Source organism: Canis aureus, chromosome 5, assembly GCF_053574225.1.
Source record: "Canis aureus isolate CA01 chromosome 5, VMU_Caureus_v.1.0, whole genome shotgun sequence".
In the NCBI taxonomy this organism is placed as follows: domain Eukaryota; kingdom Metazoa; phylum Chordata; class Mammalia; order Carnivora; family Canidae; genus Canis; species Canis aureus.
Window position 1 is genome coordinate 73,677,854 of NC_135615.1, and position 19,788 is coordinate 73,697,641.

The window sequence follows — 19,788 nt, forward strand, 5'->3', positions numbered from 1 at the left end:
CTGGGCTGAAGGCGGCACTAAACTGCTGAGCCACCTGGGGTGCCCTAGAGGTTACTTTAAAAAATAAAATCTTAAGGAAAAAAAAATAAGTGTTCCAAATCCAGGGCAGGACCAATAAAATAACTTGAGTCAAGTCTGTGTAGATAATAAAAATAATTAACATTTTATTAAGTGTCTTTGAGGTGCCAGGCAATTATGCCAAACACTGTATATGATGCTTCATCTTCACAATAGTCCTCCTGAAGTAGGTACCCATTTTACAGATGAGTAAGTGGTGAGGCACACAGAGGTCAATGAACTTACCTAAGGTCACACAGCCAGTCATAAGCAGAGCCATGATTGGAAAGCAGGTCATTCAGTCTGCAGAGCCCATATTCTTTTTTTTTTTTTTTTAAGATTATTTATTTATTTATTTATTTATTCATTCATTCATTCATTCATGAGAGACACACAGAGAGAGAGAGAGAGGCAGAGACACAGGTAGAGCGAGAAGCAGGCTCCATGCAGGGAGCCTGATGTGGGAATCGATCCTGGGACTCCAGAATCAGGCCCTGGGCCGAAGGCAGGCGCTCAACCACTGAGCCACCCAGGGATTCCAGAGCCCATATTTTTAACTGTTAGTTATACCGGAACAGATGGAGATCACCATCATATCTCTTGTTTTTACCTAGCTTTAACTGAGCATGGCATGATGAAGCGGTATAATCTGCCATCCTTACAGTATTTAGCAGACACTGTGCCCTGTTATCTAGGAACCTAGCAGTTACCTTCCTCCCCTGTTCTGGTTCATTTCACTGCTGGATAGATCTCCAGAAAGAATGAAACAAAGGGAAAAGGGAGATCAAATGTAGACTCTGTTGGTACTGGTGTTTGGCAGAGGTATACAGGGGAAGAGTTAGAAAGTAATGACTGGGGACGCCTGGGTGGCTCAGCGGTTTGGTGCCTGCCTTCAGCCTGGGGTGTGATCCTGGAGACCTGGGATTGAGTCCCACATCAGGCTCCCATGCATGGAGCCTGCTTCTCTCTCTGCCTATGTCTCTGCCTCTCTCTCTGTGTCTCTCATGAATAAATAAATAAAATCTTTCAAAAAAAAAAAAAAGGAAAGAAAAAAAAGAAAGAAACGACTGAATGGGGATCTGAAGAGTATTCAGATTTCAGTGTTTGCTCCGTTACTTTGCCCTTTCTGATGCCTGACAAATGAGAGCTTTGAAAGGTACAGTTTTCTCCTCGGACTCTGTTGAATCAGAGGTTAGATATGTTGAGGACCCCTCAGATGGACACCTAAAGCAGTGCTTTAGCAGTACACCTAAAGCAGCTTCCCCTCACGCGGATCCACTCTTCTTGGCTCTTGAAACCACTCATCCCAGATCTCTTCCCGCTGATTGCCCCATCACATGCAGCCAAGGCTGGAAGGTCTATGGAAAATCCCAAGATGGATGCTTTATTCTAAGAAGTAACTATTAGTGGAGGGCAGGTACCAAGGTGGAAAAAAATCCTTCAGCCTCACACATGGCCTGAGACCTTGCAGCCACAGCCAAGCACATGTGACCTGGGAAAGGTACAACTCAGTCGTCTCTCAACCCAGTTAAAGTCTGGTGGCACATTCATTTCCCATCTCTGCTGACCCTCAGATCGTCATCCCTTTTCAGGTTTTTCCACGTGAGCACTGAAGGTGCATTTACCTAAATCTGTACTCTGCTCAGCTTTGGTTAGCTTGGCTTGGGTTTCCTGCCCTCACAAGATTTGGTAAATGATAATAGCCTGAGTAATAGAGCCCAGTGGGTGGGTAATGTTTAGATTTTTATTCCAATTCTTCTTGCATGCCTTCTTGCTCCTGGTTTCAGGATAAAACTGACTATCCCTCTTAATGGAGGGTTCAGGAGGGTGCCTTCCTTTGGAGAGCTGGAAAGTTTGAGGGGGACCTAGAAAATGACTTCAGCCAACCCTTACCTGATAGAGGAACCCAGTGTAAACTTCTTTCAAATAGCTTTTCTCAGTTACTGGTTATATCCCTCTGCTGATGAGAAGCTTCATTGCATTACAAGGCTTCCTATTGCATTGTTGGTCTGTTCTGATCATTTTTTCTATTTGAGCTAAAATGAAATGATAGTAGACAACCAAAATAAACCTAGGCTCATAGATAAGCTTTATTAGAGGTGGATGTTTGCGTGCTGAGACTGATGGTGGGTTTTTTTTCTTTGTCCTTTTAGCTGCCCAACAGACAGCAACCAAAGAGGGCCTGGCTTAGCTGGACCCAAAAGATCCAGTGTGGTCAGCCCAAGCCATCCACCACCAGCTCCTCCTCTGGGCTCTCCACCAGGCTCCAAACCCGGGTTTGCTCCACCACCTGCCCCTCCACCTCCACCTCCAATGATGAGCGTTCCACCCCCTCCACCGCCTGGAGGATTTGGGCCTCCAGGGACCCCACCACCACCTTCACCCCCATCTTTCCCACCTCACCCCGATTTTGCTGCCCCTCCACCTCCTCCCCCACCGCCTGCAGCTGACTACCCGACTCTGCCACCACCTCCCTTGTCCCAACCAATAGGAAGTGCACCTCCGCCTCCCCCTCCTCCCCCTCCCCCGGGGCCCCCTCCTCTCCTTTTCAGTGGTCCCAATGTCCAGCCTGTCACACCACCACCACTTTCTGATGCCACCAAGCCTAAGTCCTCCTTGCCTCCTGTGAGTGATGCCCGCAGCGACTTACTTTCAGCCATACGTCAAGGTAATTCCCAGTGCTGGGTCCAGGACCACTTGTCAATTTCTATAGCCGAGATGACTGGTTAGAGGGTGGCCTAGGGGTTCCATGCCCTTCCCAGGGGATAGCTTTCATTGGGTGGGGAGAGATTGGGAGGGACCTCAGGCCTCAGATCAGCCTAAAGAAAGGCTTCACTCTGAAAATACAGAGATTTAGATTTCTTTCCATCTTAGTTTAAAGTAAAGGATTCTTGGGGCACCTGAGCCAAAGCATCTGCCCTCGGCTCAGGTCATGATCCCAGGGTCCTGGGATTGAGCCCCAAGTCAGGCTCCCTGCTCAGTGGAGAGTCTACTTCTCCCCCTCCCTCTGCCTGCTCTTCCCCCTGCTTGTGCTCTCTCTCTTTTTCAAATAAATATATAAAAGCTTTAAAAAATAATAAAAACAAAATAGATAAAATAAGGATTCTTGGGGCCTTGGATGGCTCAGTCAGAAGAGCAGGTGACTCTTGATCTCAGGGTTGTGAGTTTAAGCCCCACCTTGGGTGTAGAGATTACCTTAAATAAGTAAAGTAAGAGATTCTTAACTTGGGGTCTTTGAACTCCTTGACAAGACATGGCTTTGCCTCTGTTTGCCTTCATTTTGTGCCCCAGAGAAAACCAAGTATCACTGCCCTAGAAGATACTTCTCTGGCCAGTCATGCCCTGTCCTCTTACCCTTCCTCCCTTCTCTCTTTCCCCTTTCTCACCCCGTCCTTCTCCCCCTTTTCTCCTATTCCCTCTTTGTCTCCTTCCCTCCCTTTTCCCCACCTTCCTGCCCTCCCTTATCATCTCACCCTTGTGGAGTATTTATTCTCTTTCTTTCAGAGGTCAGGTCTAATTCCAGTGGTTTAAAGTCGTTTCTTCGGTTTGCGAGACTCCTGGAACTAGGGGTTGTCTGAGGGAGACCAGTTGGGGCAGCTGGGCTCAGTGGTAATCAGTGAACCAGAGAGACTGAGTGCCTAGTGGGTACAGTTCGGTGGCTACTCCCCACTCAGAGCCTCCTGAGAAGTGCCATCCTCACCAGCCTGACTGTGGAAATGGAAAGAATGGCAGGCTTCCTTTCCAACATGCCTATGGCACTGGGGCCTGGCTTGGATAAACCCTCATCTTCTTTTCTTGCTTTCTCTTTTCCCTTTTTACTTTTTCAGAGGATCCCCACACCTTCCCAGACTCTGCCCACCCCTGGCCACGCCCCCTTCCTCAGTCCTGTGTGGATCCCCAGACCTTCGGAGACCCACTCACCTTCTGAACCCTTCTCTCTGTCTCTATCTCATCAGGCTTTCAGCTGCGCAAGGTTGAGGAGCAGCAGGAACAAGAGAAACGAGATGTCGTGGGCAACGATGTAGCCACCATCTTGTCACGTCGAATTGCCGTGGAGTACAGCGACTCAGAAGATGACTCCTCTGAGTTTGATGAGGACGACTGGTCGGATTAACTCTTTCTGCCTGCTGCCCTCCTCCTTTTTCTTTCCTCCTGCTGCCTTCTTTGATGCATATCCCAACAGTCTGATGCGGGGGGGAAAGAGGAAAAAAGAATTTCAAGGGGCCAAAGTCTTCCCTGAAGCAACCAAAGATATATCCAAGTGCTTCCTCCAAATCAACATACATTTTCCCATCTCCCCATGGACAGGCCCCATGGGGGCTCCTGAGATTCAGTAGCTGAGATGTTCCCTCTTCCCTTCAAGTGACTGTTGCATATTGCAGAGAAGGCAGAACTCCAAAGCAGATCCCTTTGATTGGGTTTAGATTGGAGTTGGTATCTTCCTCTGGGAGCCATTTTCATCTGTAGTCTCCTTCCAAAATCCTTACCCTTCAAATAGTGCCAGCCATCTTCTGGTCCTAAAGCCTGCATGGGCACGGCTGGCCCCTTTCCCATGCGCTGAGAGGGCAGAGCAGGCCACATGCCCTAGCAGCCAGACTGCCACACCTTTGTGCCGTGGTCAGCAGGGTGAGCTAGCTACCTTTTGCTAAGCCATCTCTGTCTCGGTGCGCTTTATTCTAGGAGCCATCAGGCCCTAAAGAGTGTCTCCCTCTCTACCCAGAAATGGTGCCTTTCTGAAGGCTGAAGTTGTTGCCTCCCCTCAGGCTCTCTGCAGAGTGTGGTGTTCAAGTGTCCTTTAAATACCCCTCCCTCACTACCAGGTGCTTTAGGCACCAGAGCCCAGTTCAAACCTCCAGTACCCATGACCAAACTAGCCTTGACAGGGATCTGGACCTCTGTTGGCCATCAGGGGCCAAGCTTAGAGACTCGGAACTGCAGAACTGGAAGAATGATGGAACTCCTTGGATCCTACCCTCTTAATGATGCTGGGAAATGATTTGCTTCAGGTCTTGAGGTCACACAGTTGGATGGTGACAGAACTCTAGAGCCCAGAATTCCTGGTTCCAAGTCACCTGTGCCTTCTGCGACCAAATAGTGGGCACTCGGAGGAGTCCAGGTAGAGCAGTCTTGGCTCTTTACTACTCCAGACCTCACCATAGGTGGGAGTCCCAGGAGGAGGACTCAGAGCCAGTGCCGGGCCTCTCAGTGCTGCTCAGACCCTTATAGCCTGTCTTACAATTCTTTGCTCCCCCTTTACTATCGCCATTGAACCACATGGCCTTGGGAGCTGCCCTTCTGGGGGACCAAAGGTAGTGAGAGAAGGAAGGGGGTACGCAGCTTTGACAGGTGCTGCTTTCAATTCCTCTGCAACTCGTCCCCCTTTTATTTCCCCAATTTAAGCATAGGTTCTGCCAACTATAGAAACTTCAGTCCCTCAGGCTGGTGGCTGCCGCAGGTAGCTGCCTAGGGGGGCCTGGCAGCTGTGAGGAGGGCTGAAAGGCTGAGGGGCTCTGGGTCTTGTTTCCAGCTCCCTCCTCACTGTGTGCCGTGATGTTCCCTCCCTCACTCCCCCTTTTCCCAGAGCTAATACACAGGTGCTATTATTCAGAAAAAAACTGGTCAGCTTTGGCCAACAGTGAGGTTTCTTCTCTTCTGCCCTAACTATTGTGTAGCCTCTTATGCTGAAACCGGCTTCTCCTGGCTTCTCCGGCTTTCAGAGCCCTGAAACAAAGAGAAACAGGATCTGTCTCTACCCAGCACAGCAAATGGTTGTAGTAATTGCCAAAGCCCTCATAAACCCCTCCGGCTTGAGGGGAGTGTGTAATCATGGGTACTACCGCTGTGCCCTGGCTGGATGCTCCCCCTCTGCCTTCTTTCCTTGAACTCTATCCTGGGGACTGAGCCTGTAGGGGCCAGCATGCCCTCCTGCTGGGGCTACTGCAGACTGGACCCCCGCCCTCCCCAGATCAGATGTCTGCCATGGGGCGGGCACCGTGCTCCGTGCTGGCCATACCAGACTGTGTGTGCCCCCACCTTGCTTCCCACCTTGTACTTAGGAAGCTGAAGGTGCTTTCTTCAGAACCCTAAAATGGCTGTTGAAGGTGTCCCTGGCTGCAGCCCAGCAGTGGCTCGGAGAGGCAGGTGGAGGGCAGTGGTTCTCCCAAATAGGAGTCCTGGGGCCTGGCCAGGCCAGGGTTCGGGCCTAATGGCTTTGACTAAATTACCCCCATCCCCCTCCTTTCCGGAAAAGGGGGAGCCAGCGCCACTTGCTATCATTCTGCTCTGACCTTGAAGGGGGCGGTGTTGGCCTGGCTTCTGGAATGGACACAGTCTGCCCTGGAAAGGGCTGGGGGCAGAAGGGGGGGCACTGCCTGCGGAAGGTAGGATTAGATCATTAGCTCAGTGACCTCCTAGGGTTTCGATGTGCTGTGTTCTCATCCTACAGCTGGTTTGGTAATGATCTGCAAGTCCCGGAGAGCAACAGCACAGCTCTGCCTGACGCTCTCATTAAAATCTATGCAGCCAAGCTCTGTGCTTTGTAGCAGCCGGCCTTGCGAAGCCTCCTCAGCTCGGGGGGCTGGGGACCCAGTCAGCTGAGAGGCCCTCTGGGCTCTATTTATGCATATGTGCACCAAAACAAAATAAAACAAAAAACCCACAATGCTTCTTTAAACCCGGAGCCCTTTAAGATGATAAAGGACCCTATGCAGGTAATTGTGCGTCTTTGGAATCCTGTAATTGTAGAATGCAAAGTTTAGTGATTATTTAAACTGGGCTGAGGCTGGCAAGAGTGTGGAGCAGTAGTTCATAAGGACTCTAAAGCACTGAAGCTAAGGAGCCACCTCCCTTCCCTAGTTTGCCCAGCCCAGGGGACCGGCCCCCATTCCTGTGGCCCAGGGACCCAGCTTCCAGTCGGCAGTGTCAGAAGTGACTTGTGGCTTTGCCACGGTTGTGAGATGACTACATTCCAAAGGAGCAGCCACAGGGAGGGGGCAGGCTCTGCGATCCCTTGGAGGCTCAGAGCAGCTGGCCCAAGCTCCAGCTCGCCTCCAACGGAAGCTCAAGTGCCCTCAGAAACGACCCTGGCCAATGTCACCGCAGAGCCGAGGCAGTGTTGTCAGGGCTAATGTGAAATCTCTTCCCGTGGCGCCGATCCTCCGGCTCTGCAGCGCCAGCTTGGACAGATTGAGGTCTCTGTGGCTTTGGTGACCCTGCTTAAGCATTCCCACCGTGTCCCAGCTTCGCTCTCAGCCTGCCTCCCTCCGCAGCCCCCCTCACCTGACCTCAGGGCCTGGGGAGGGGGCCAGTGCCCCAGGGCAAGGGGCTGTTGCTCAGGAGAGATGTCAGGCTTCCTGGCGTCATCAGGCTTTGAGCTCTACTGGGGTCCAGCAGACCTGGGACCAGGTGTCACTAGGAGATATGCCTCATGCTGTGCCTCCATGAGGGCTAGGGAACAATTCTGTTATTGTATTAACTTGACTCAGTTAACTCACTTGAGAAACTAACCAATTTTTACTTTCTGTCTAGAATGATGTACATGTAGGAGAGTGAGCTATAATGCTCCCAAAGTGCCTTGTTTTCTCTGATATAAATATATTTATAAGGACCTATTCCAGTGGATTCTTGGGTGTGTTTGCCACATCGATTTTAGGGAGTGGGCGTATATGTAGTAGGGATACAGTCTGGAAATGGGTCCCTTTCCCCTCAGGGTGGGAGAGGAGAGGTGGGGGTTAGAGACCTGTGAGGGTGGGGTTAAATCAAACCCCCGAGGTGACTCTTTCCTCTTCGCCCTACTCCTCTTAGGCTTAGAAGGACGTCCAGTTTTTTTAAAGCCCTGTGGCTCCAAGCCTGGTCTCATTTGTTTCCCTGGCTGGCTCACGTGTGGACCACGTTAGCACCCCATGGCCTGAGGATTCCACGTAACGATTTTATGTTATACGTGCAAATATGTAAATGCCAACATTTTAAATAATTTGATAAATCTTTGTAGCTGCTCAGCCACCTTTGGTGTCTGTGTGTGTCTGTGCGTCTGTGCCTGTCTCTGTCTCTGTCTCTAATGGGAAAGTGGTTGGAAGGGGCCGACACTGATAGCCACAGGTGGTGGCCGGAGCCCTGGAGGGAGGTCTTGTGTGAGTGGCTTCGAGGAGCAGGAGGCCTGCGGGTCTGGATGGCGTAGGCTTTGTGGGAGGGGGAGGTGGAGGCCAGAAACTATTTTGATTTAGGAGACCCAAGCTGGGGGACCCGGAAGCCCGGATGTCCAGCCGTCCTCAGCTGGGGAGACGAGCAGTTGGCCACTTGCATCAGGGAGAAGAGAGGCGCTGGCAGATGCCGATGTTGCCTCCCAGCATCTGGCCGGCATCTCGTCTGCCTCTCCCACCCTGGCAACGTACCTTAAATATAGAAGGACTTTCAGTGGAATCCGATAAAAAGTTGAGGCTGCTGTGTGTACCCCCTCCTGCCTGGGAAGGCGAAGGGGCTGGGTTTATATTCTGACCCCCAAAAATGACCTACCCAGGAAGCAACGGTTGTTGGCAGCACAGCTGCTGCGGGTGGCTGTCCCTGGGGGCACTTGATGGGCAGACACCCAGCTCCAGTTGCCCCGGGAGAGGGCGGGGAGCCAGGTTGGTGACCCCAGCGGCCACGCCTGCCGTTCAGGGAAGGAGAGTCCCCCACCGGCGTCCCAGGAGGGGGGGGCAGAAGTTTTGAATTGTCAGCAAGTGCCGCGCCAGCCGCTCTGAGCTCATCGCCGGGGGTTGGGGTGCAGGGGAGGGGGCGCGGGAGCCAGCTCGCCCCGCCGGAGCCCCTCGCCCCACCCTCCCGCTCAGGCCTGTGTTTAGTCAGCACTTGGCTTCCTCGGGCCGGTGACTGACAGGCAGCCAGACGCCCGCCCTGGGAGAAGACAAAATGGTGGTGTCGGGAGCCGCCCTTGCTGGGGAACTGGAGGGGAGGAGAGTGGTTCTGGGAAGCGGACGGCGCCTCCCCTGGGGGCCGTGACCCCCGGCTTCCCCTCCTGGGCCAGTCCCGAGGGGAATGCGCGTCTGCTGAGCCTGCTACCTGCCCAAGCCCGCCTCGCGAGGGAAGGGTCAGAGGTCGGGTTGCCTGAGGTCCGGGCCGGCCCGGAGCAGCCACAGCTCACACGTGGTCTCCGCAGAGGTCGCGGCTGCCCGCCCTGCCGCCTAAACGCCTCGGGCCCTCTGCCGTCTAGAATCCCAGTCTTGTTCAGGTTTTCCCTCCGGCCCGCCCCTCCCTCTGGCGCCCTTTTACAGGTGATCCTTGTTCTTGCCCCGGCTCTGAAATCAGGCGGGCAGGCCCGAGGGCCGGACGCGCAGACCGTGAGAGTTGGAAGCCCTTGCACCCTGAGCCGCCGGGGGACAAAGTGGGCCCCTGGGTGTGGGCTGGGGCTTCCCACAGGCGCACCCTGCTCCGTACACGCGTGCACACCTGTGAAGATGCACACACTCAGACACGAAGACAGGTACGCACACGCAAGGCGACACCTACACACGTGAGTGGGCACACTTGAGAACCAGGCCCAAGGACACGTGCACACCCCGTACGCAGAGCCCTGCCCTTGTGCAAACAAGGACACAGATCGGCACACAGTTACAGGAACACATAATCGCAGGCAAACCTCACAGAGTCCTCAGGAGCCACCCCTCCCTTCGCGCTGCCTCCGCCAGTTCCTCACTGCCCCCTCCTGGCCGCCCGGTGGCCAGGGCAACCTGGCACCATTTCCTGTGAGTTCTGTTCTAGGGTGGTTGTCAGCTAGTTCCCTTCTGGATAATGAGGCTGGGAGCAGGTTCAGGAGCTCCTCATAGACAGTCCCTCAGCCCCAGGAGATGAGGGTGTCTAGAGGGAGGTCTGACGCTGGAGGACAGGAAAAAAAAAAAAAAAAAAAAAAGCTTTCACACCCAAAGGAATTTCTCTCTCATGGTAGAATTTTCCGGTATGGTGGTGGCAGGAGTCCTGCATAGACCCCCTCCCACCTCAGCAGGCAGCCGGCCCGCCCTCACCTCGGGAACTGTACACACCTCCTCGCACTGTGTACATATTTAAAGAGAAGCCGACTTCCTGGCTGAGAAGTCAAAGGTCAGATCTAGCTCCCACGTTGCTGCCCCCTCACATTGACCATGATGCATGTGACCCCTCCCTCCACCCTGGAGTCTCACCATCTTGGGAAATCCACCTCTCCCAAATGTAATGTGCCTGAATAAAGCGCATCCATAAACATGACCCCATGGACTGACTTCAGGCCAGTCCTGGGAGGATTACCAACGCAAAGCTTTTTAGTGGTATTTTACAGTTGAGGAAACAGGCCCAGAGAGGCACAGCAACTTACCCAAAGTCACACAGCAAGTTGGCCCGCATGGAAATAGAAATCCTTTTCTTCTGGGCCCCAAGCTGCCTACAAGAAAGCAGAACTCTCCCCATGGGCTCAAGCCCAGAACCAAGGAGACAGGAACAAACAGAGACTAAAGCCAGAAGCTCTGCCCTCCTTTTTTTTTTTTTTTTTTTAAGGTTTTTTTGTTTTGTTTTGCCATCTCTATACCCAGCAGGAGGCTTGAACTCACCACCCTTGAGATCAAGAGTCACAGGCTCCACTGACTGAGCCAGCCAGGTGCTCCAAAAGCTCTGCCCTTCTGTCTGGAAACTGAAGGCTGAGGGGAACCCAGTGGAAGTCCCAGGTTTAGGTATTGAGATGGAGGCTGGGTAATAGCAACTTGCACCCTGGGTGGGTTCCACCGCTACCTCTCCCCACCCCCACCAGTGGACTGCACAAACCTGGAGCTTCCTCTGCAGAGCCAGAGGCAGGCTAGAGAGGGTTCTCCTTACTCAGTGGCCACCCGGTAACCTGTTCATCAAGGTATGTACACACACGTGAGTGACCTGTGAATGCATGCCTGGGCTCCATGGGTGTGCACTCACATGTAGATGTATGTCTACAAGTACACTTAGGAGTCCACTCATAGGTATGTGTAACATGTAAGTGTACATGTTTGCAAGCCTACATACATATGACTGAGCTTGTATGTTTTGGTGAGATGTGTTTGGATGCACATGTATATATGGTTTCTACATCTGGCAGGTAATTTTATGCACATGTAAGATGTTGCTTGTACATGTAGAGTTCATGAATGTACTTGGGTATCTGCAAATGTTCACGTGCATTTGTGTAAAAATATAGAGTGAATCATGTCCATGCACATGACTGGTGAGTGTGTGTAAATGTGTGTGCAGGGAAGGCTTCATGTGACTGTGTACACATGAATCATAGGGGTGCCCTCCCAAGAGAATATGATGGCAGTGTTTCCTGAAGCTCTGGTATCAGGAGTGCACTGCCTGGCTCCCGCCAGCCACTGGGCTCACAGCACCCGCACCCCACCCCCGCACTCTATTCCCCAGACCCATCCTGCTTGGCCAATTTGCAGCCTCTCGCTCCCAGCTCCTGAGAAGGCCTGCAGCAAAGTCAAGGGGCTGGTGGCCAATTAGCGAGGGGGTTAATCAGGGATCTGGGGACCCCCGGGGGGCGGGAAGCCGAAGGCAGGCATGGGGGTTGGCAGGAGCACTCGCTGCCTGTCACAGGGGTGGGGGAGGGGACAGACAAGGAGGGGAGGCTGAGCCAGCCCGGTGCCTGGAAACCAAGGGTCTGCCTGTGAATTCGTGACTGCTGAGCACTGACAGCAGGGAGCCCGTGTGGCTCTATGTGCAAAGGGGCATATACACATGCACTCAAGTCCTTGAATGTGGGCCTATGTGCAAATGTGTGTACCTGCCTGGATAGCGTCTGTAGATACATGTGCGGTGTTGTGTCTGTCTATAGGTGGGTGTGCAATGGTGTGTAAATGGATCTGTACTGCAAGCATGTCTGGCCCCGTGTGTTCATGTGTATACAGGGATAAGTATGTGTGTGTATATACTCCTGTGTGCGAGGCCACGTATGTACACTGATGAATGTGCTCCTGCATGCAAACGTGTGCATAAGTTGATGTGGTCTATTAATGTGTGTGCAATGATATATCCACATGTATGTGTATACCAGTGTGCAGGTACACCGGGGTATACGTGCATGCTGGATGTATGTGCGTGTGTGTGTGTGTGTTAGCTGAACCGCCAGGAGCCTGGAGCCCCGCAAAGGCGCCTGTGTGTGCTCATGTGTGTGTACGCATAGGTCTCCATGCATGCAAGTCTCAGCGTGTAAGGAGCTGGGGAATGTGGGGCTTTCGGGCTCCAGGCTCCAGGCTCCAGGAGAGAATCTGACAGACGACCAGCCTTGCCGCAGCCCCCAGCCCCGGGAGCCTGTTTTCCAGCCTGCGGAAGCTGTGAGCCCGTGAACTCATCTTATATTAATAGCTGCTGTCTCCTCACTTATTGCAGGGAGAGGCGGTCATGGCCCCAGCGGGGGCTCAGCACGCGGGGCTCCTCCCCTCCCCCACCCAGGACCTGGGAAGAAGGAGAGGAGAGATGGGCCCAAGGGCCTACCTAGGCAGGAAGGCAGGGAGGGCTCTAGGCCCCAGCCCTTGCCCCCCCCCCCCCAATCCACTACCCAGCTCACCTCCCAAGCTTCTGTAGCTGGTGGGATGAGGCATGGGGTTGGAAAGCTGTCAGAGGGGCAGCCCGGGTGGCTCAGCAGTTTAGCGCCGCCTTCAGCCCAGGGCCCCATCCTGGGGACCCGGGATGGAGTCCCACATCGGGCTCCCTGCATGGAGGCTGCTTCTCCCTCTGCCTGTGTCTCTGCCTCTCTCTGTGTCTCTCATGAATAAATAAATAAAATCTTAAAAAATGAAAAAGGAAAGGTGTCAGGGGCCTGGACAACCCCACCCCCACCCCTAAAAACACACATGCACACACATATGCACCAGGCATGCAAAGCTGAGTAGCTCCAGGCTAGTGCCAGATGAATCTGAGGCTGAAAGAGACACAGAAGACTTCAGTCTGAGAGCACAGGCATGTTCCTTCTCTCAGGGACCCTCAGTTGGAGGGGGACACACAGCCCTGCCTCCTGGGTCCCTATGCGGACGAAGAGGGCAAGACTTCTCTCTAATATTTACTCCAGAAGTATCGCAAGGCATGTTGTATAAACCACATCTTCATGGCCCCAGGAGGACTTAGCCAAGGAGGCTTCCTGGAGGAAGCACAGGGTAGGAGTACAGGGAAGGAAGACCCGAGCTGTATCTACAGAATCCCAGCAGGAAGGAAAAGCCAGCCAGCTCCACCACACTCACAGGCTCCGACCCGAGGAGCTGAGGCAGGTGTCCCTCAGGGTGGGCCCAGAGCCCAAGGCAGAGAGACCCCAGATACAGGCTTCCAGAAATGCCTCAGATCCACCATACAACCACATCTGGACAACAGAGGAGAACCCACAGTGTGGGAGCCTACCACAGGCCCTCCCAGCCGAGAAGCATTAGGCTCTGCTGAGCTCTGGAGCCAGAAACTTGCCTTGAATAGTCCAGGCACCTGCACCCTTTCCTTCTGGTCTCCCCTGTGGGGTCTCCTTGGGAACACGGGTGAGGCAGCAAGGAGGCACTTCTTCACACCACCCCTCCCAAAGGTCTGTGGGTTAGCCTGGAGACCTCTAGCTTCTCCCCAACCTGGGGACAGGGCTCTCAACCCAGGTTTCCTTGCTTAGCCTCTTTCTGAGTTGCTCTTGAAATTCACTCCCTGGGGCACCCTGGTTAAGAGTCCTGAGATGGAGCCCCACATCAGGCTCCCAGCTCAGCAGGGAATCGGTTTCTCCCTTTGCCCTGCTCATGCTCTCTCTCTCTCAAATAAATAAGCAAAATCTTAAAAAGAAAAAAAAGGAAGGGCACCTGGGAGGCTCAGTGGTTGGGCATCTGTCTTTGGCTCAGGTCCTGGGATCCTGGGGTCCTGGGATCGAGCCCACATCAGGCTCCCTGCGAGAAGCCTGCTTCTCCCTTTGCCTGTGACTCTGCCTCTGCCTCTCTATATGTGTCTGTCATGAATAAATAGATAAAATCTTAAAAACAAAAGAAAGAAAGAAAGAAAGAAAGAAAGAAAGAAAGAAAGAAAGAAAGAAAGGAAAGAAAGAAAGAAAGAAAGAAAGAAAGAAAGAAAGAGAAAGAAAGAAAGAAAGAAAGAAAGAAAGAAAGAAAGAAAGAAAGAAAGGAAGGAAGGAAGGAAGGAAGGAAGGAAGGAAGGAAGGAAGAAAGAAAGAAAGAAGAAAGAAAAAGAAAGAAAGAAAGAAAGAAAGAAAGAAAGAAGGAAGGAAGGAAGGAAGGAAGGAAGGAAGGAAGGAAGGAAGGAAGAAAAAGTAAAGATGGATTCCCTTACTCAGGATAGGAACAGATTTGGAGTCAAATGGACCTAGGTTCAAATCCCAGTTCAAACCTTTACTATGTGACTTTAGGCAGGACAATTGTCACCTTCAGTGAGACCTTTCTTGGGAGCCCTCATTTAAAGATTATATGTACTGTGTCCCTTCCCTACTTTATTTCTCTCTGAGGACTCTGCAGTCTCTGACATTACCAAATCTTAAACTTGTCTCTTGATTACTGTCTCCTCTATGAAATGTAAGTTGTCTTCAAGGATGGCAGTGAACTGGGGCGGCCCCGGGTGGTTCAGCAGTTTAGCGCCGCCTTCAGCCCAGTGCCTGATCCTGGAGACCCTGGATCGAGTCCCACGTCAGGCTCCCTGCATGGAGCCTGCTTCTCCCTCTGCCTGTGTCTGTCTCTCTCTGTGTGTGTCTCTCACGAATAAATAAATAAAATTTAAAAAAATAAAATTAAAAAAAAAAGGATGGCAATGAACGAAAGAGGGCCTCTATTCTCAGAGCCTCCACATCTGTAAGATGAAGAGAACAATAATACCGTGCAAAGGGCCATGGCGATGTATGAAATATTTGGACCAAAACTTGGTGTGGGGGAGGTTGCTTGCTGAGTTGGGGGTCTTTTCCCAGGGACCTTCCAGGAAGGAAGTCCTAGAAGGTCACCATCTGACCTGGTGGGGCTCCCCTGCTTTGTATTTGGACTGGAATTGGGTGTAGCTTGGCCCAGTTTGCCCTCCACCACCTCTACCCCAGCCCCTGTTGGCATGTCCACTCCCCTTGGAATCCCGTGGCCTCTGCTGGGGAGGAGCCTTGACACTAGGAGGTTCACACCAGGTGAAAGAGCTCTGGCCATGGAAATGGAGGAAGACCTGAGTCCTAGCCTGGCACAGCTATGCGAGTTTGAGCAAGTGACTGTTCCTCAGGTCTCAGACCCCCCTCCATCTGTACAATGGAGGGGTGCTCTGAGGGTCCTATCTCCAGGCTTTGCCTACCCTGGGAGGCTGGGAGCCTTTGCTAGTCAAGAAAGAGCTTCCTCTTTAGCCACACTTCTAAACCTGCTCCTGCCCTTGCCTGGTCAACATACTCTCTGGTTCCAAAACACCCACACTCAGGGACCTACACACTTGTGTCCTCAAGTGTACACACTTACCATCATCATTCCAGCTCCAGAATGACCACACTGTATCCAGCCTCCTCCCAAATATGTCCTCTGACTCTGAGGATGGACCCCACCAGTCAAGATCCAGAACGTTCTAATGGGGAGGACGGAGATGAGAGGAGGAGGAGGGAGATGAGAGGCCTGGGAGGAGGGAGATGAGAGGCCATGGGCTAACAGAACACAGGTTGTGAAAATGGATATTCCCTGGGGCCAGTCACTAATCCTCATTCAGTCTCAGTTTTCTCATCTGTAAAATGGAGAAGATACCACCTGTGCCGTGAGCTGCTTGTTCAGCATAGGAGGTAACATACGTGTACACCAGGCGTAGTGCCTGGCACATGGTAAACACCCACAATTTGAAGGAACTATTATCAAGGAAATGGATATGCTTTGAGCATATACTTCATGCCAAAGCTCCAAACAAAAGCTAACGTGGGCATTCGCAGTCCGAGAAGGCTCTAGCACCCTGGTTTCTGTCTTCAGGATAAGGTGGGGTCATTGCCTGGCAGTGCCCTGGTCTGAGCAGAAGGGCCCATTAGGTCAACATCTAAAGGGATGGGGGGGATATTTGGGTGGCTCAGCGGTTTGGCACCTGCCTTCAGCCCAGGGCATGATCCTAAAGACTTGGGATCAACTCCCACATGGGGTTCCCTGCAGGGAGCCTGCTTCTCCCTCTGCCTGTGTCTCTGCCTCTCTCTCTGTATCCCTCATGAATAAATAAATAAAATCTTAAAAAATAAAATAAAAGGGTGGAGGTGTCACCTGCCAGCCATCCTCCACCCTGGTTCTCTAGCTTCCCCAAATCCCTCAACAGGCTCCCAGGCCTGACCTAGTTCCCCGCCATTCCAGGCTCCCCCTACCCCAGGCCCACCCCACCCTCCTCCACACACAGAGACAGAAACATACTTATCACAAAATCATTTTTTATTGAGTGATGGGTCAGGGACAGGAATAGGGAAGCACTGGAGGCCATACCCCGGTTGGCAAAGGGGTCAGGTGTTGGCTCACACACCCTGCCTCTTCTAGGGCACCGCAGGGTGGGGCCTGGCCCCCAGGTCCTGGCTGTGGCGCTGGATGCCAGGCTGGAGTGGAGTTGGGGTTCTGCGTGGTCTGGTCCCGGCTGCCTGGCCGGGCTGCAGTTTCCCCCAAACGGCCACCAGAGGGCAGCCGGCCCCCAGCGCAGAGGAATTCTTGGTTGCTCAGGTGATGGCTTCTTAAAAAAATAAAAAACCAGAGGCTGGTGTGTTCCCCCAGCAAACCCGAGAGGGGCGGGCCTGGGGAGAAGGCTCTGGTTTCTATGATCTCTTCGATAAAAAATAAGCAAAAATAATAACAAAATACGTGGTTTCTCTTTCTCCCTTTTTCCCCCTCTAGGAACTGAGGTCAGCAATGGGGGTGTGGGAACTGGGGGTACCCTGGTATGGCCTGGATTTCAAGGTGTGGGTCTCTTTTTTCCCCTTATCACCCATAAATAAGTAAATAAATAAGTAAATAAATAAATTATAAATAGGTACTCTTTTTGTATGTGCACATATATATAGATACATTTTTCTCTCTTTCTCTTATCTAGGCAACTGAGTGACTAACCTCTCTGACTCTTTAGTTCAGAAACTCAAAAGTAAAGTGACATGATTAAGGTCAAGGGAGGGGAAGATCAGGGACTTGGAATGGCACTGTAAAACACCCACCAGCATTCTGGAATTCCAAGCCAGCTGGGCTGTGGGACATTTCTGAGTGGAACCCTGGCCACCAGAACGTTCTAGAACCATGGAGCCAGCTGGGCCCTGTAGGGATCTGGACAGAATCCTATGAAACACCCAATTTCCTAGAACTCCAGAACCAGCTGGGTCTTGGGGGTGTGGAGCTGGGAGAGTGGGGTGGGGGGGGTTGGAACAAAGCCCTGGAGAACCTAACATTCTGGAATTCTGTAGTGATCAGGGCTGAAGGGTCACCAGGATATGACTAGACATCACTGGGGGAACGAGACCGGAAGGGGATCTTGGAAGAGGAACAACAGCAGCAGATGGCCCACAGCACTTTCTGCACATCCTGGTTGCGGAAGGCGTAGATGATGGGGTTGATCATGGAGTTATAGGTCGCAGGGAGCAGAGTGAGATAGGTGTAGAGAGATGGAGAGTGGGCATCTCCCAGCAGGCAGTAGACAGTGAAGGGCAGCCAACAGGCGGCAAAGGCGCCAAGCACCACGGCCAGCGTGGCGATGCCCTTTCGGGTGGCCACATAGTGGGAGGCGGGCAGCAGATGCCGCTGGAGGGCAATCTGCTGGGCATGGCGGCAGACGATGCGGCAGATCTGGGCATAGAGCTGCAACATGATGCCAAACACCATGAAGAAGGCAATGGCCAGGACCACCAGATGGTTCTTGGAGAGTGGATACACCACGCCACATGTGGCCCTCGCATCCAGACAGTTCCAGGCCAGCACGGGCAGCAGCCCCAGGCCCAGTGCGCCACCCCACACGAGGGCCAGCATCACATAGGTCCGAGTCACCGTTGTCTCTGAATAGTAGGTGAGGGCATTGTACAAAGAAAGGTAGCGATCGACGGTGATGGCCAGTAGGCTGCCCACGCTGGCAGTAAAGGCCATCGCCAGCACGCCAACCAGCACCAGGCTCATCTCCGCCGAGCCAATGCAGAACACAGCAGCAAAGTGCAGAACCAGGCCCAGGCCGGCCAGCAGGTCGGCCACAGCCAGGCTGCCCACCAGCAGGAACATGGGGGCACGGAAGGTGGGGGTGCCCACAATGATGGCCACCACGAGCGCATTCTCACAGGACACCAGGGTGCCCGAGATGCACAGCACCACATCCCAGGCTCTGGGTGAGGGCAGCGGTGCGCCTGGGCCTGTGGGCCCCTCTGCTGAGCCCACGCTGCTCACATTCACGTTGCCTGAGCCAGCGGAGAGCCAAGCCAGGGGGCTGCCTGCACCCCACATGGTGGTACCTGTGGGAGAAAGGCCCTGTGAGAAGCTGGCAGGGCTGGGTGCTACAAAGGGGTCTGTAGGGGACAAGGTGCCACTCAGGATACATTGTGAGAGTGTCTCCTCCGGATACCCAGCTGAGTCCCAAGGCCTTGTACCCCCCAGCCACACCCAGGGCTGCTTCTGGGACATACCTGTCTCCCCCTGCCCTCACCCCCAGCCCCCAGTCCAGCAGGGGCCTATTTTCCTATCACTGTCCTGGGTCTCTTCAGTCTCTCTCCAACTCCCTGGGTCCTCCAGGCCTCTTTCTCCCACGTGCCTGGCCAGCTGAGAACCAGATGAAGGACTCCCGTAAGTGGATGAGGGCCCACGGGATCCAGGAGACGCCAGGTAGGCCCGGGACTGGGGAAGGGAAACGCATCTCTAGACTGAGCTCTGTTCCCTCCCCATCAGGGAGGATGACGCTCAGTTTCTAAGGCTTTCCAGACCCCTCACGATTCTCCGTTCCGCCCGCGAGGCTCCGCCCCCAGGGAAGGCGCGTGAAGGTCCCGCCAGCCCCCACCCTGCACTCCCAGGGTAACACCACCTAGGAACTCGGCCCCACCCCCAACTCACACCGGCCCAGACTTCTGTCCCCGCCAGACCCCTCTTCCTGCCTCAACCTCTGGGTCTTTGGAACAGACACCCTCTGCTGGAGGCCCGGATCCCTGAGTCAGACCCCTCCTGCCCCGACACCTGGATCCTGGGCCTGACTCGGCCTCCTGCCCGTAGGTCTGGATCCCTAAGTCAGACACCTGCTCGGACGCCTGGGTCCCTGACTCACATGCCTCCTGCCAGCCCAATCGCAGAGGACCATCATTCCCTCCAGGGCCTTGGGCCTTGGAGGAGTGCGCACCCCAAGAGGGGTCACCCAGCTGACGGCTCTCAGCACCCGGACACTGGGTCCCCGCCTGCTAGCCCAGATTCTGGGTTCCCAGCCTCGACCTCCGACCTCTGCCAGCCGCTGGGAGCCTGTCCGCTGGCCCAGCACCCCAGCATCCTACGTGCCCTTCCAGATGCCTGGTGGCTGCGGCGGGGCCCGCTACTCACCTCTCAGGACCTGGTGCGGCCGGGCCGCGGGGAGATTCTGCTCGGGTCCCGGCGGCGCAGGGTTTGCGCGGACCCGGAGAAGCCCCCGCGGCCGCGGGAGAAGCGGCGTGAGTCACCCCGCCCCGCCCCGCCCCCGGCCACCGGACCGGTGACGTCAGCGGCCCGGCCGGCCAATGGGTGCGTCGCGCCGGGGCGCAGCGCGCGTTGCGCGGCATAGTAATGAGGCCTCGCACCGCCCGCTCCCCCATTCATAAAAAGCGAT

At 53.8% G+C, this 19,788-nt stretch overlaps 2 protein-coding genes across 5 annotated transcripts in view; one reads left to right on the forward strand and one right to left on the reverse strand.

Moving 5' to 3' along the window:
- The window catches only part of WASF2 (WASP family member 2), a 73,084-nt gene extending 65,026 nt beyond the window's left edge, over nucleotides 1-8,058 (forward strand). For all 4 annotated transcript variants that reach the window (XM_077898923.1, XM_077898921.1, XM_077898919.1 and 1 more), the window contains 2 exons: nucleotides 2,211-2,725; nucleotides 4,014-8,058. In XM_077898923.1, the coding sequence (XP_077755049.1) occupies nucleotides 2,211-2,725; nucleotides 4,014-4,171 (673 nt within the window). In that variant the 3' untranslated portion in view covers nucleotides 4,172-8,058. The remainder of the gene's footprint in view (nucleotides 1-2,210; nucleotides 2,726-4,013) is intronic.
- An 8,348-nt stretch (nucleotides 8,059-16,406) lies between these two features.
- GPR3 (G protein-coupled receptor 3) lies at nucleotides 16,407-19,652 on the reverse strand. Its single transcript, XM_077898924.1, has 2 exons — nucleotides 19,527-19,652; nucleotides 16,407-18,460 (listed from the first exon to the last, which is right to left on the reverse strand). Exon 2 carries the CDS (start codon nucleotides 18,450-18,452, stop codon nucleotides 17,463-17,465), a length of 990 nt encoding a protein of 329 aa, XP_077755050.1. The 5' UTR covers nucleotides 18,453-18,460; nucleotides 19,527-19,652; the 3' UTR covers nucleotides 16,407-17,462.
- Between the last annotated feature and the right edge of the window lie 136 nt (nucleotides 19,653-19,788).

What these genes read in the sequence shown, in the direction of transcription:
- GPR3 (XM_077898924.1), bottom strand. Translation starts at nt 18,452, where the DNA reads ATGTGGGGTGCAGGCAGCCCCCTGGCTTGGCTCTCCGCTGGCTCAGGC.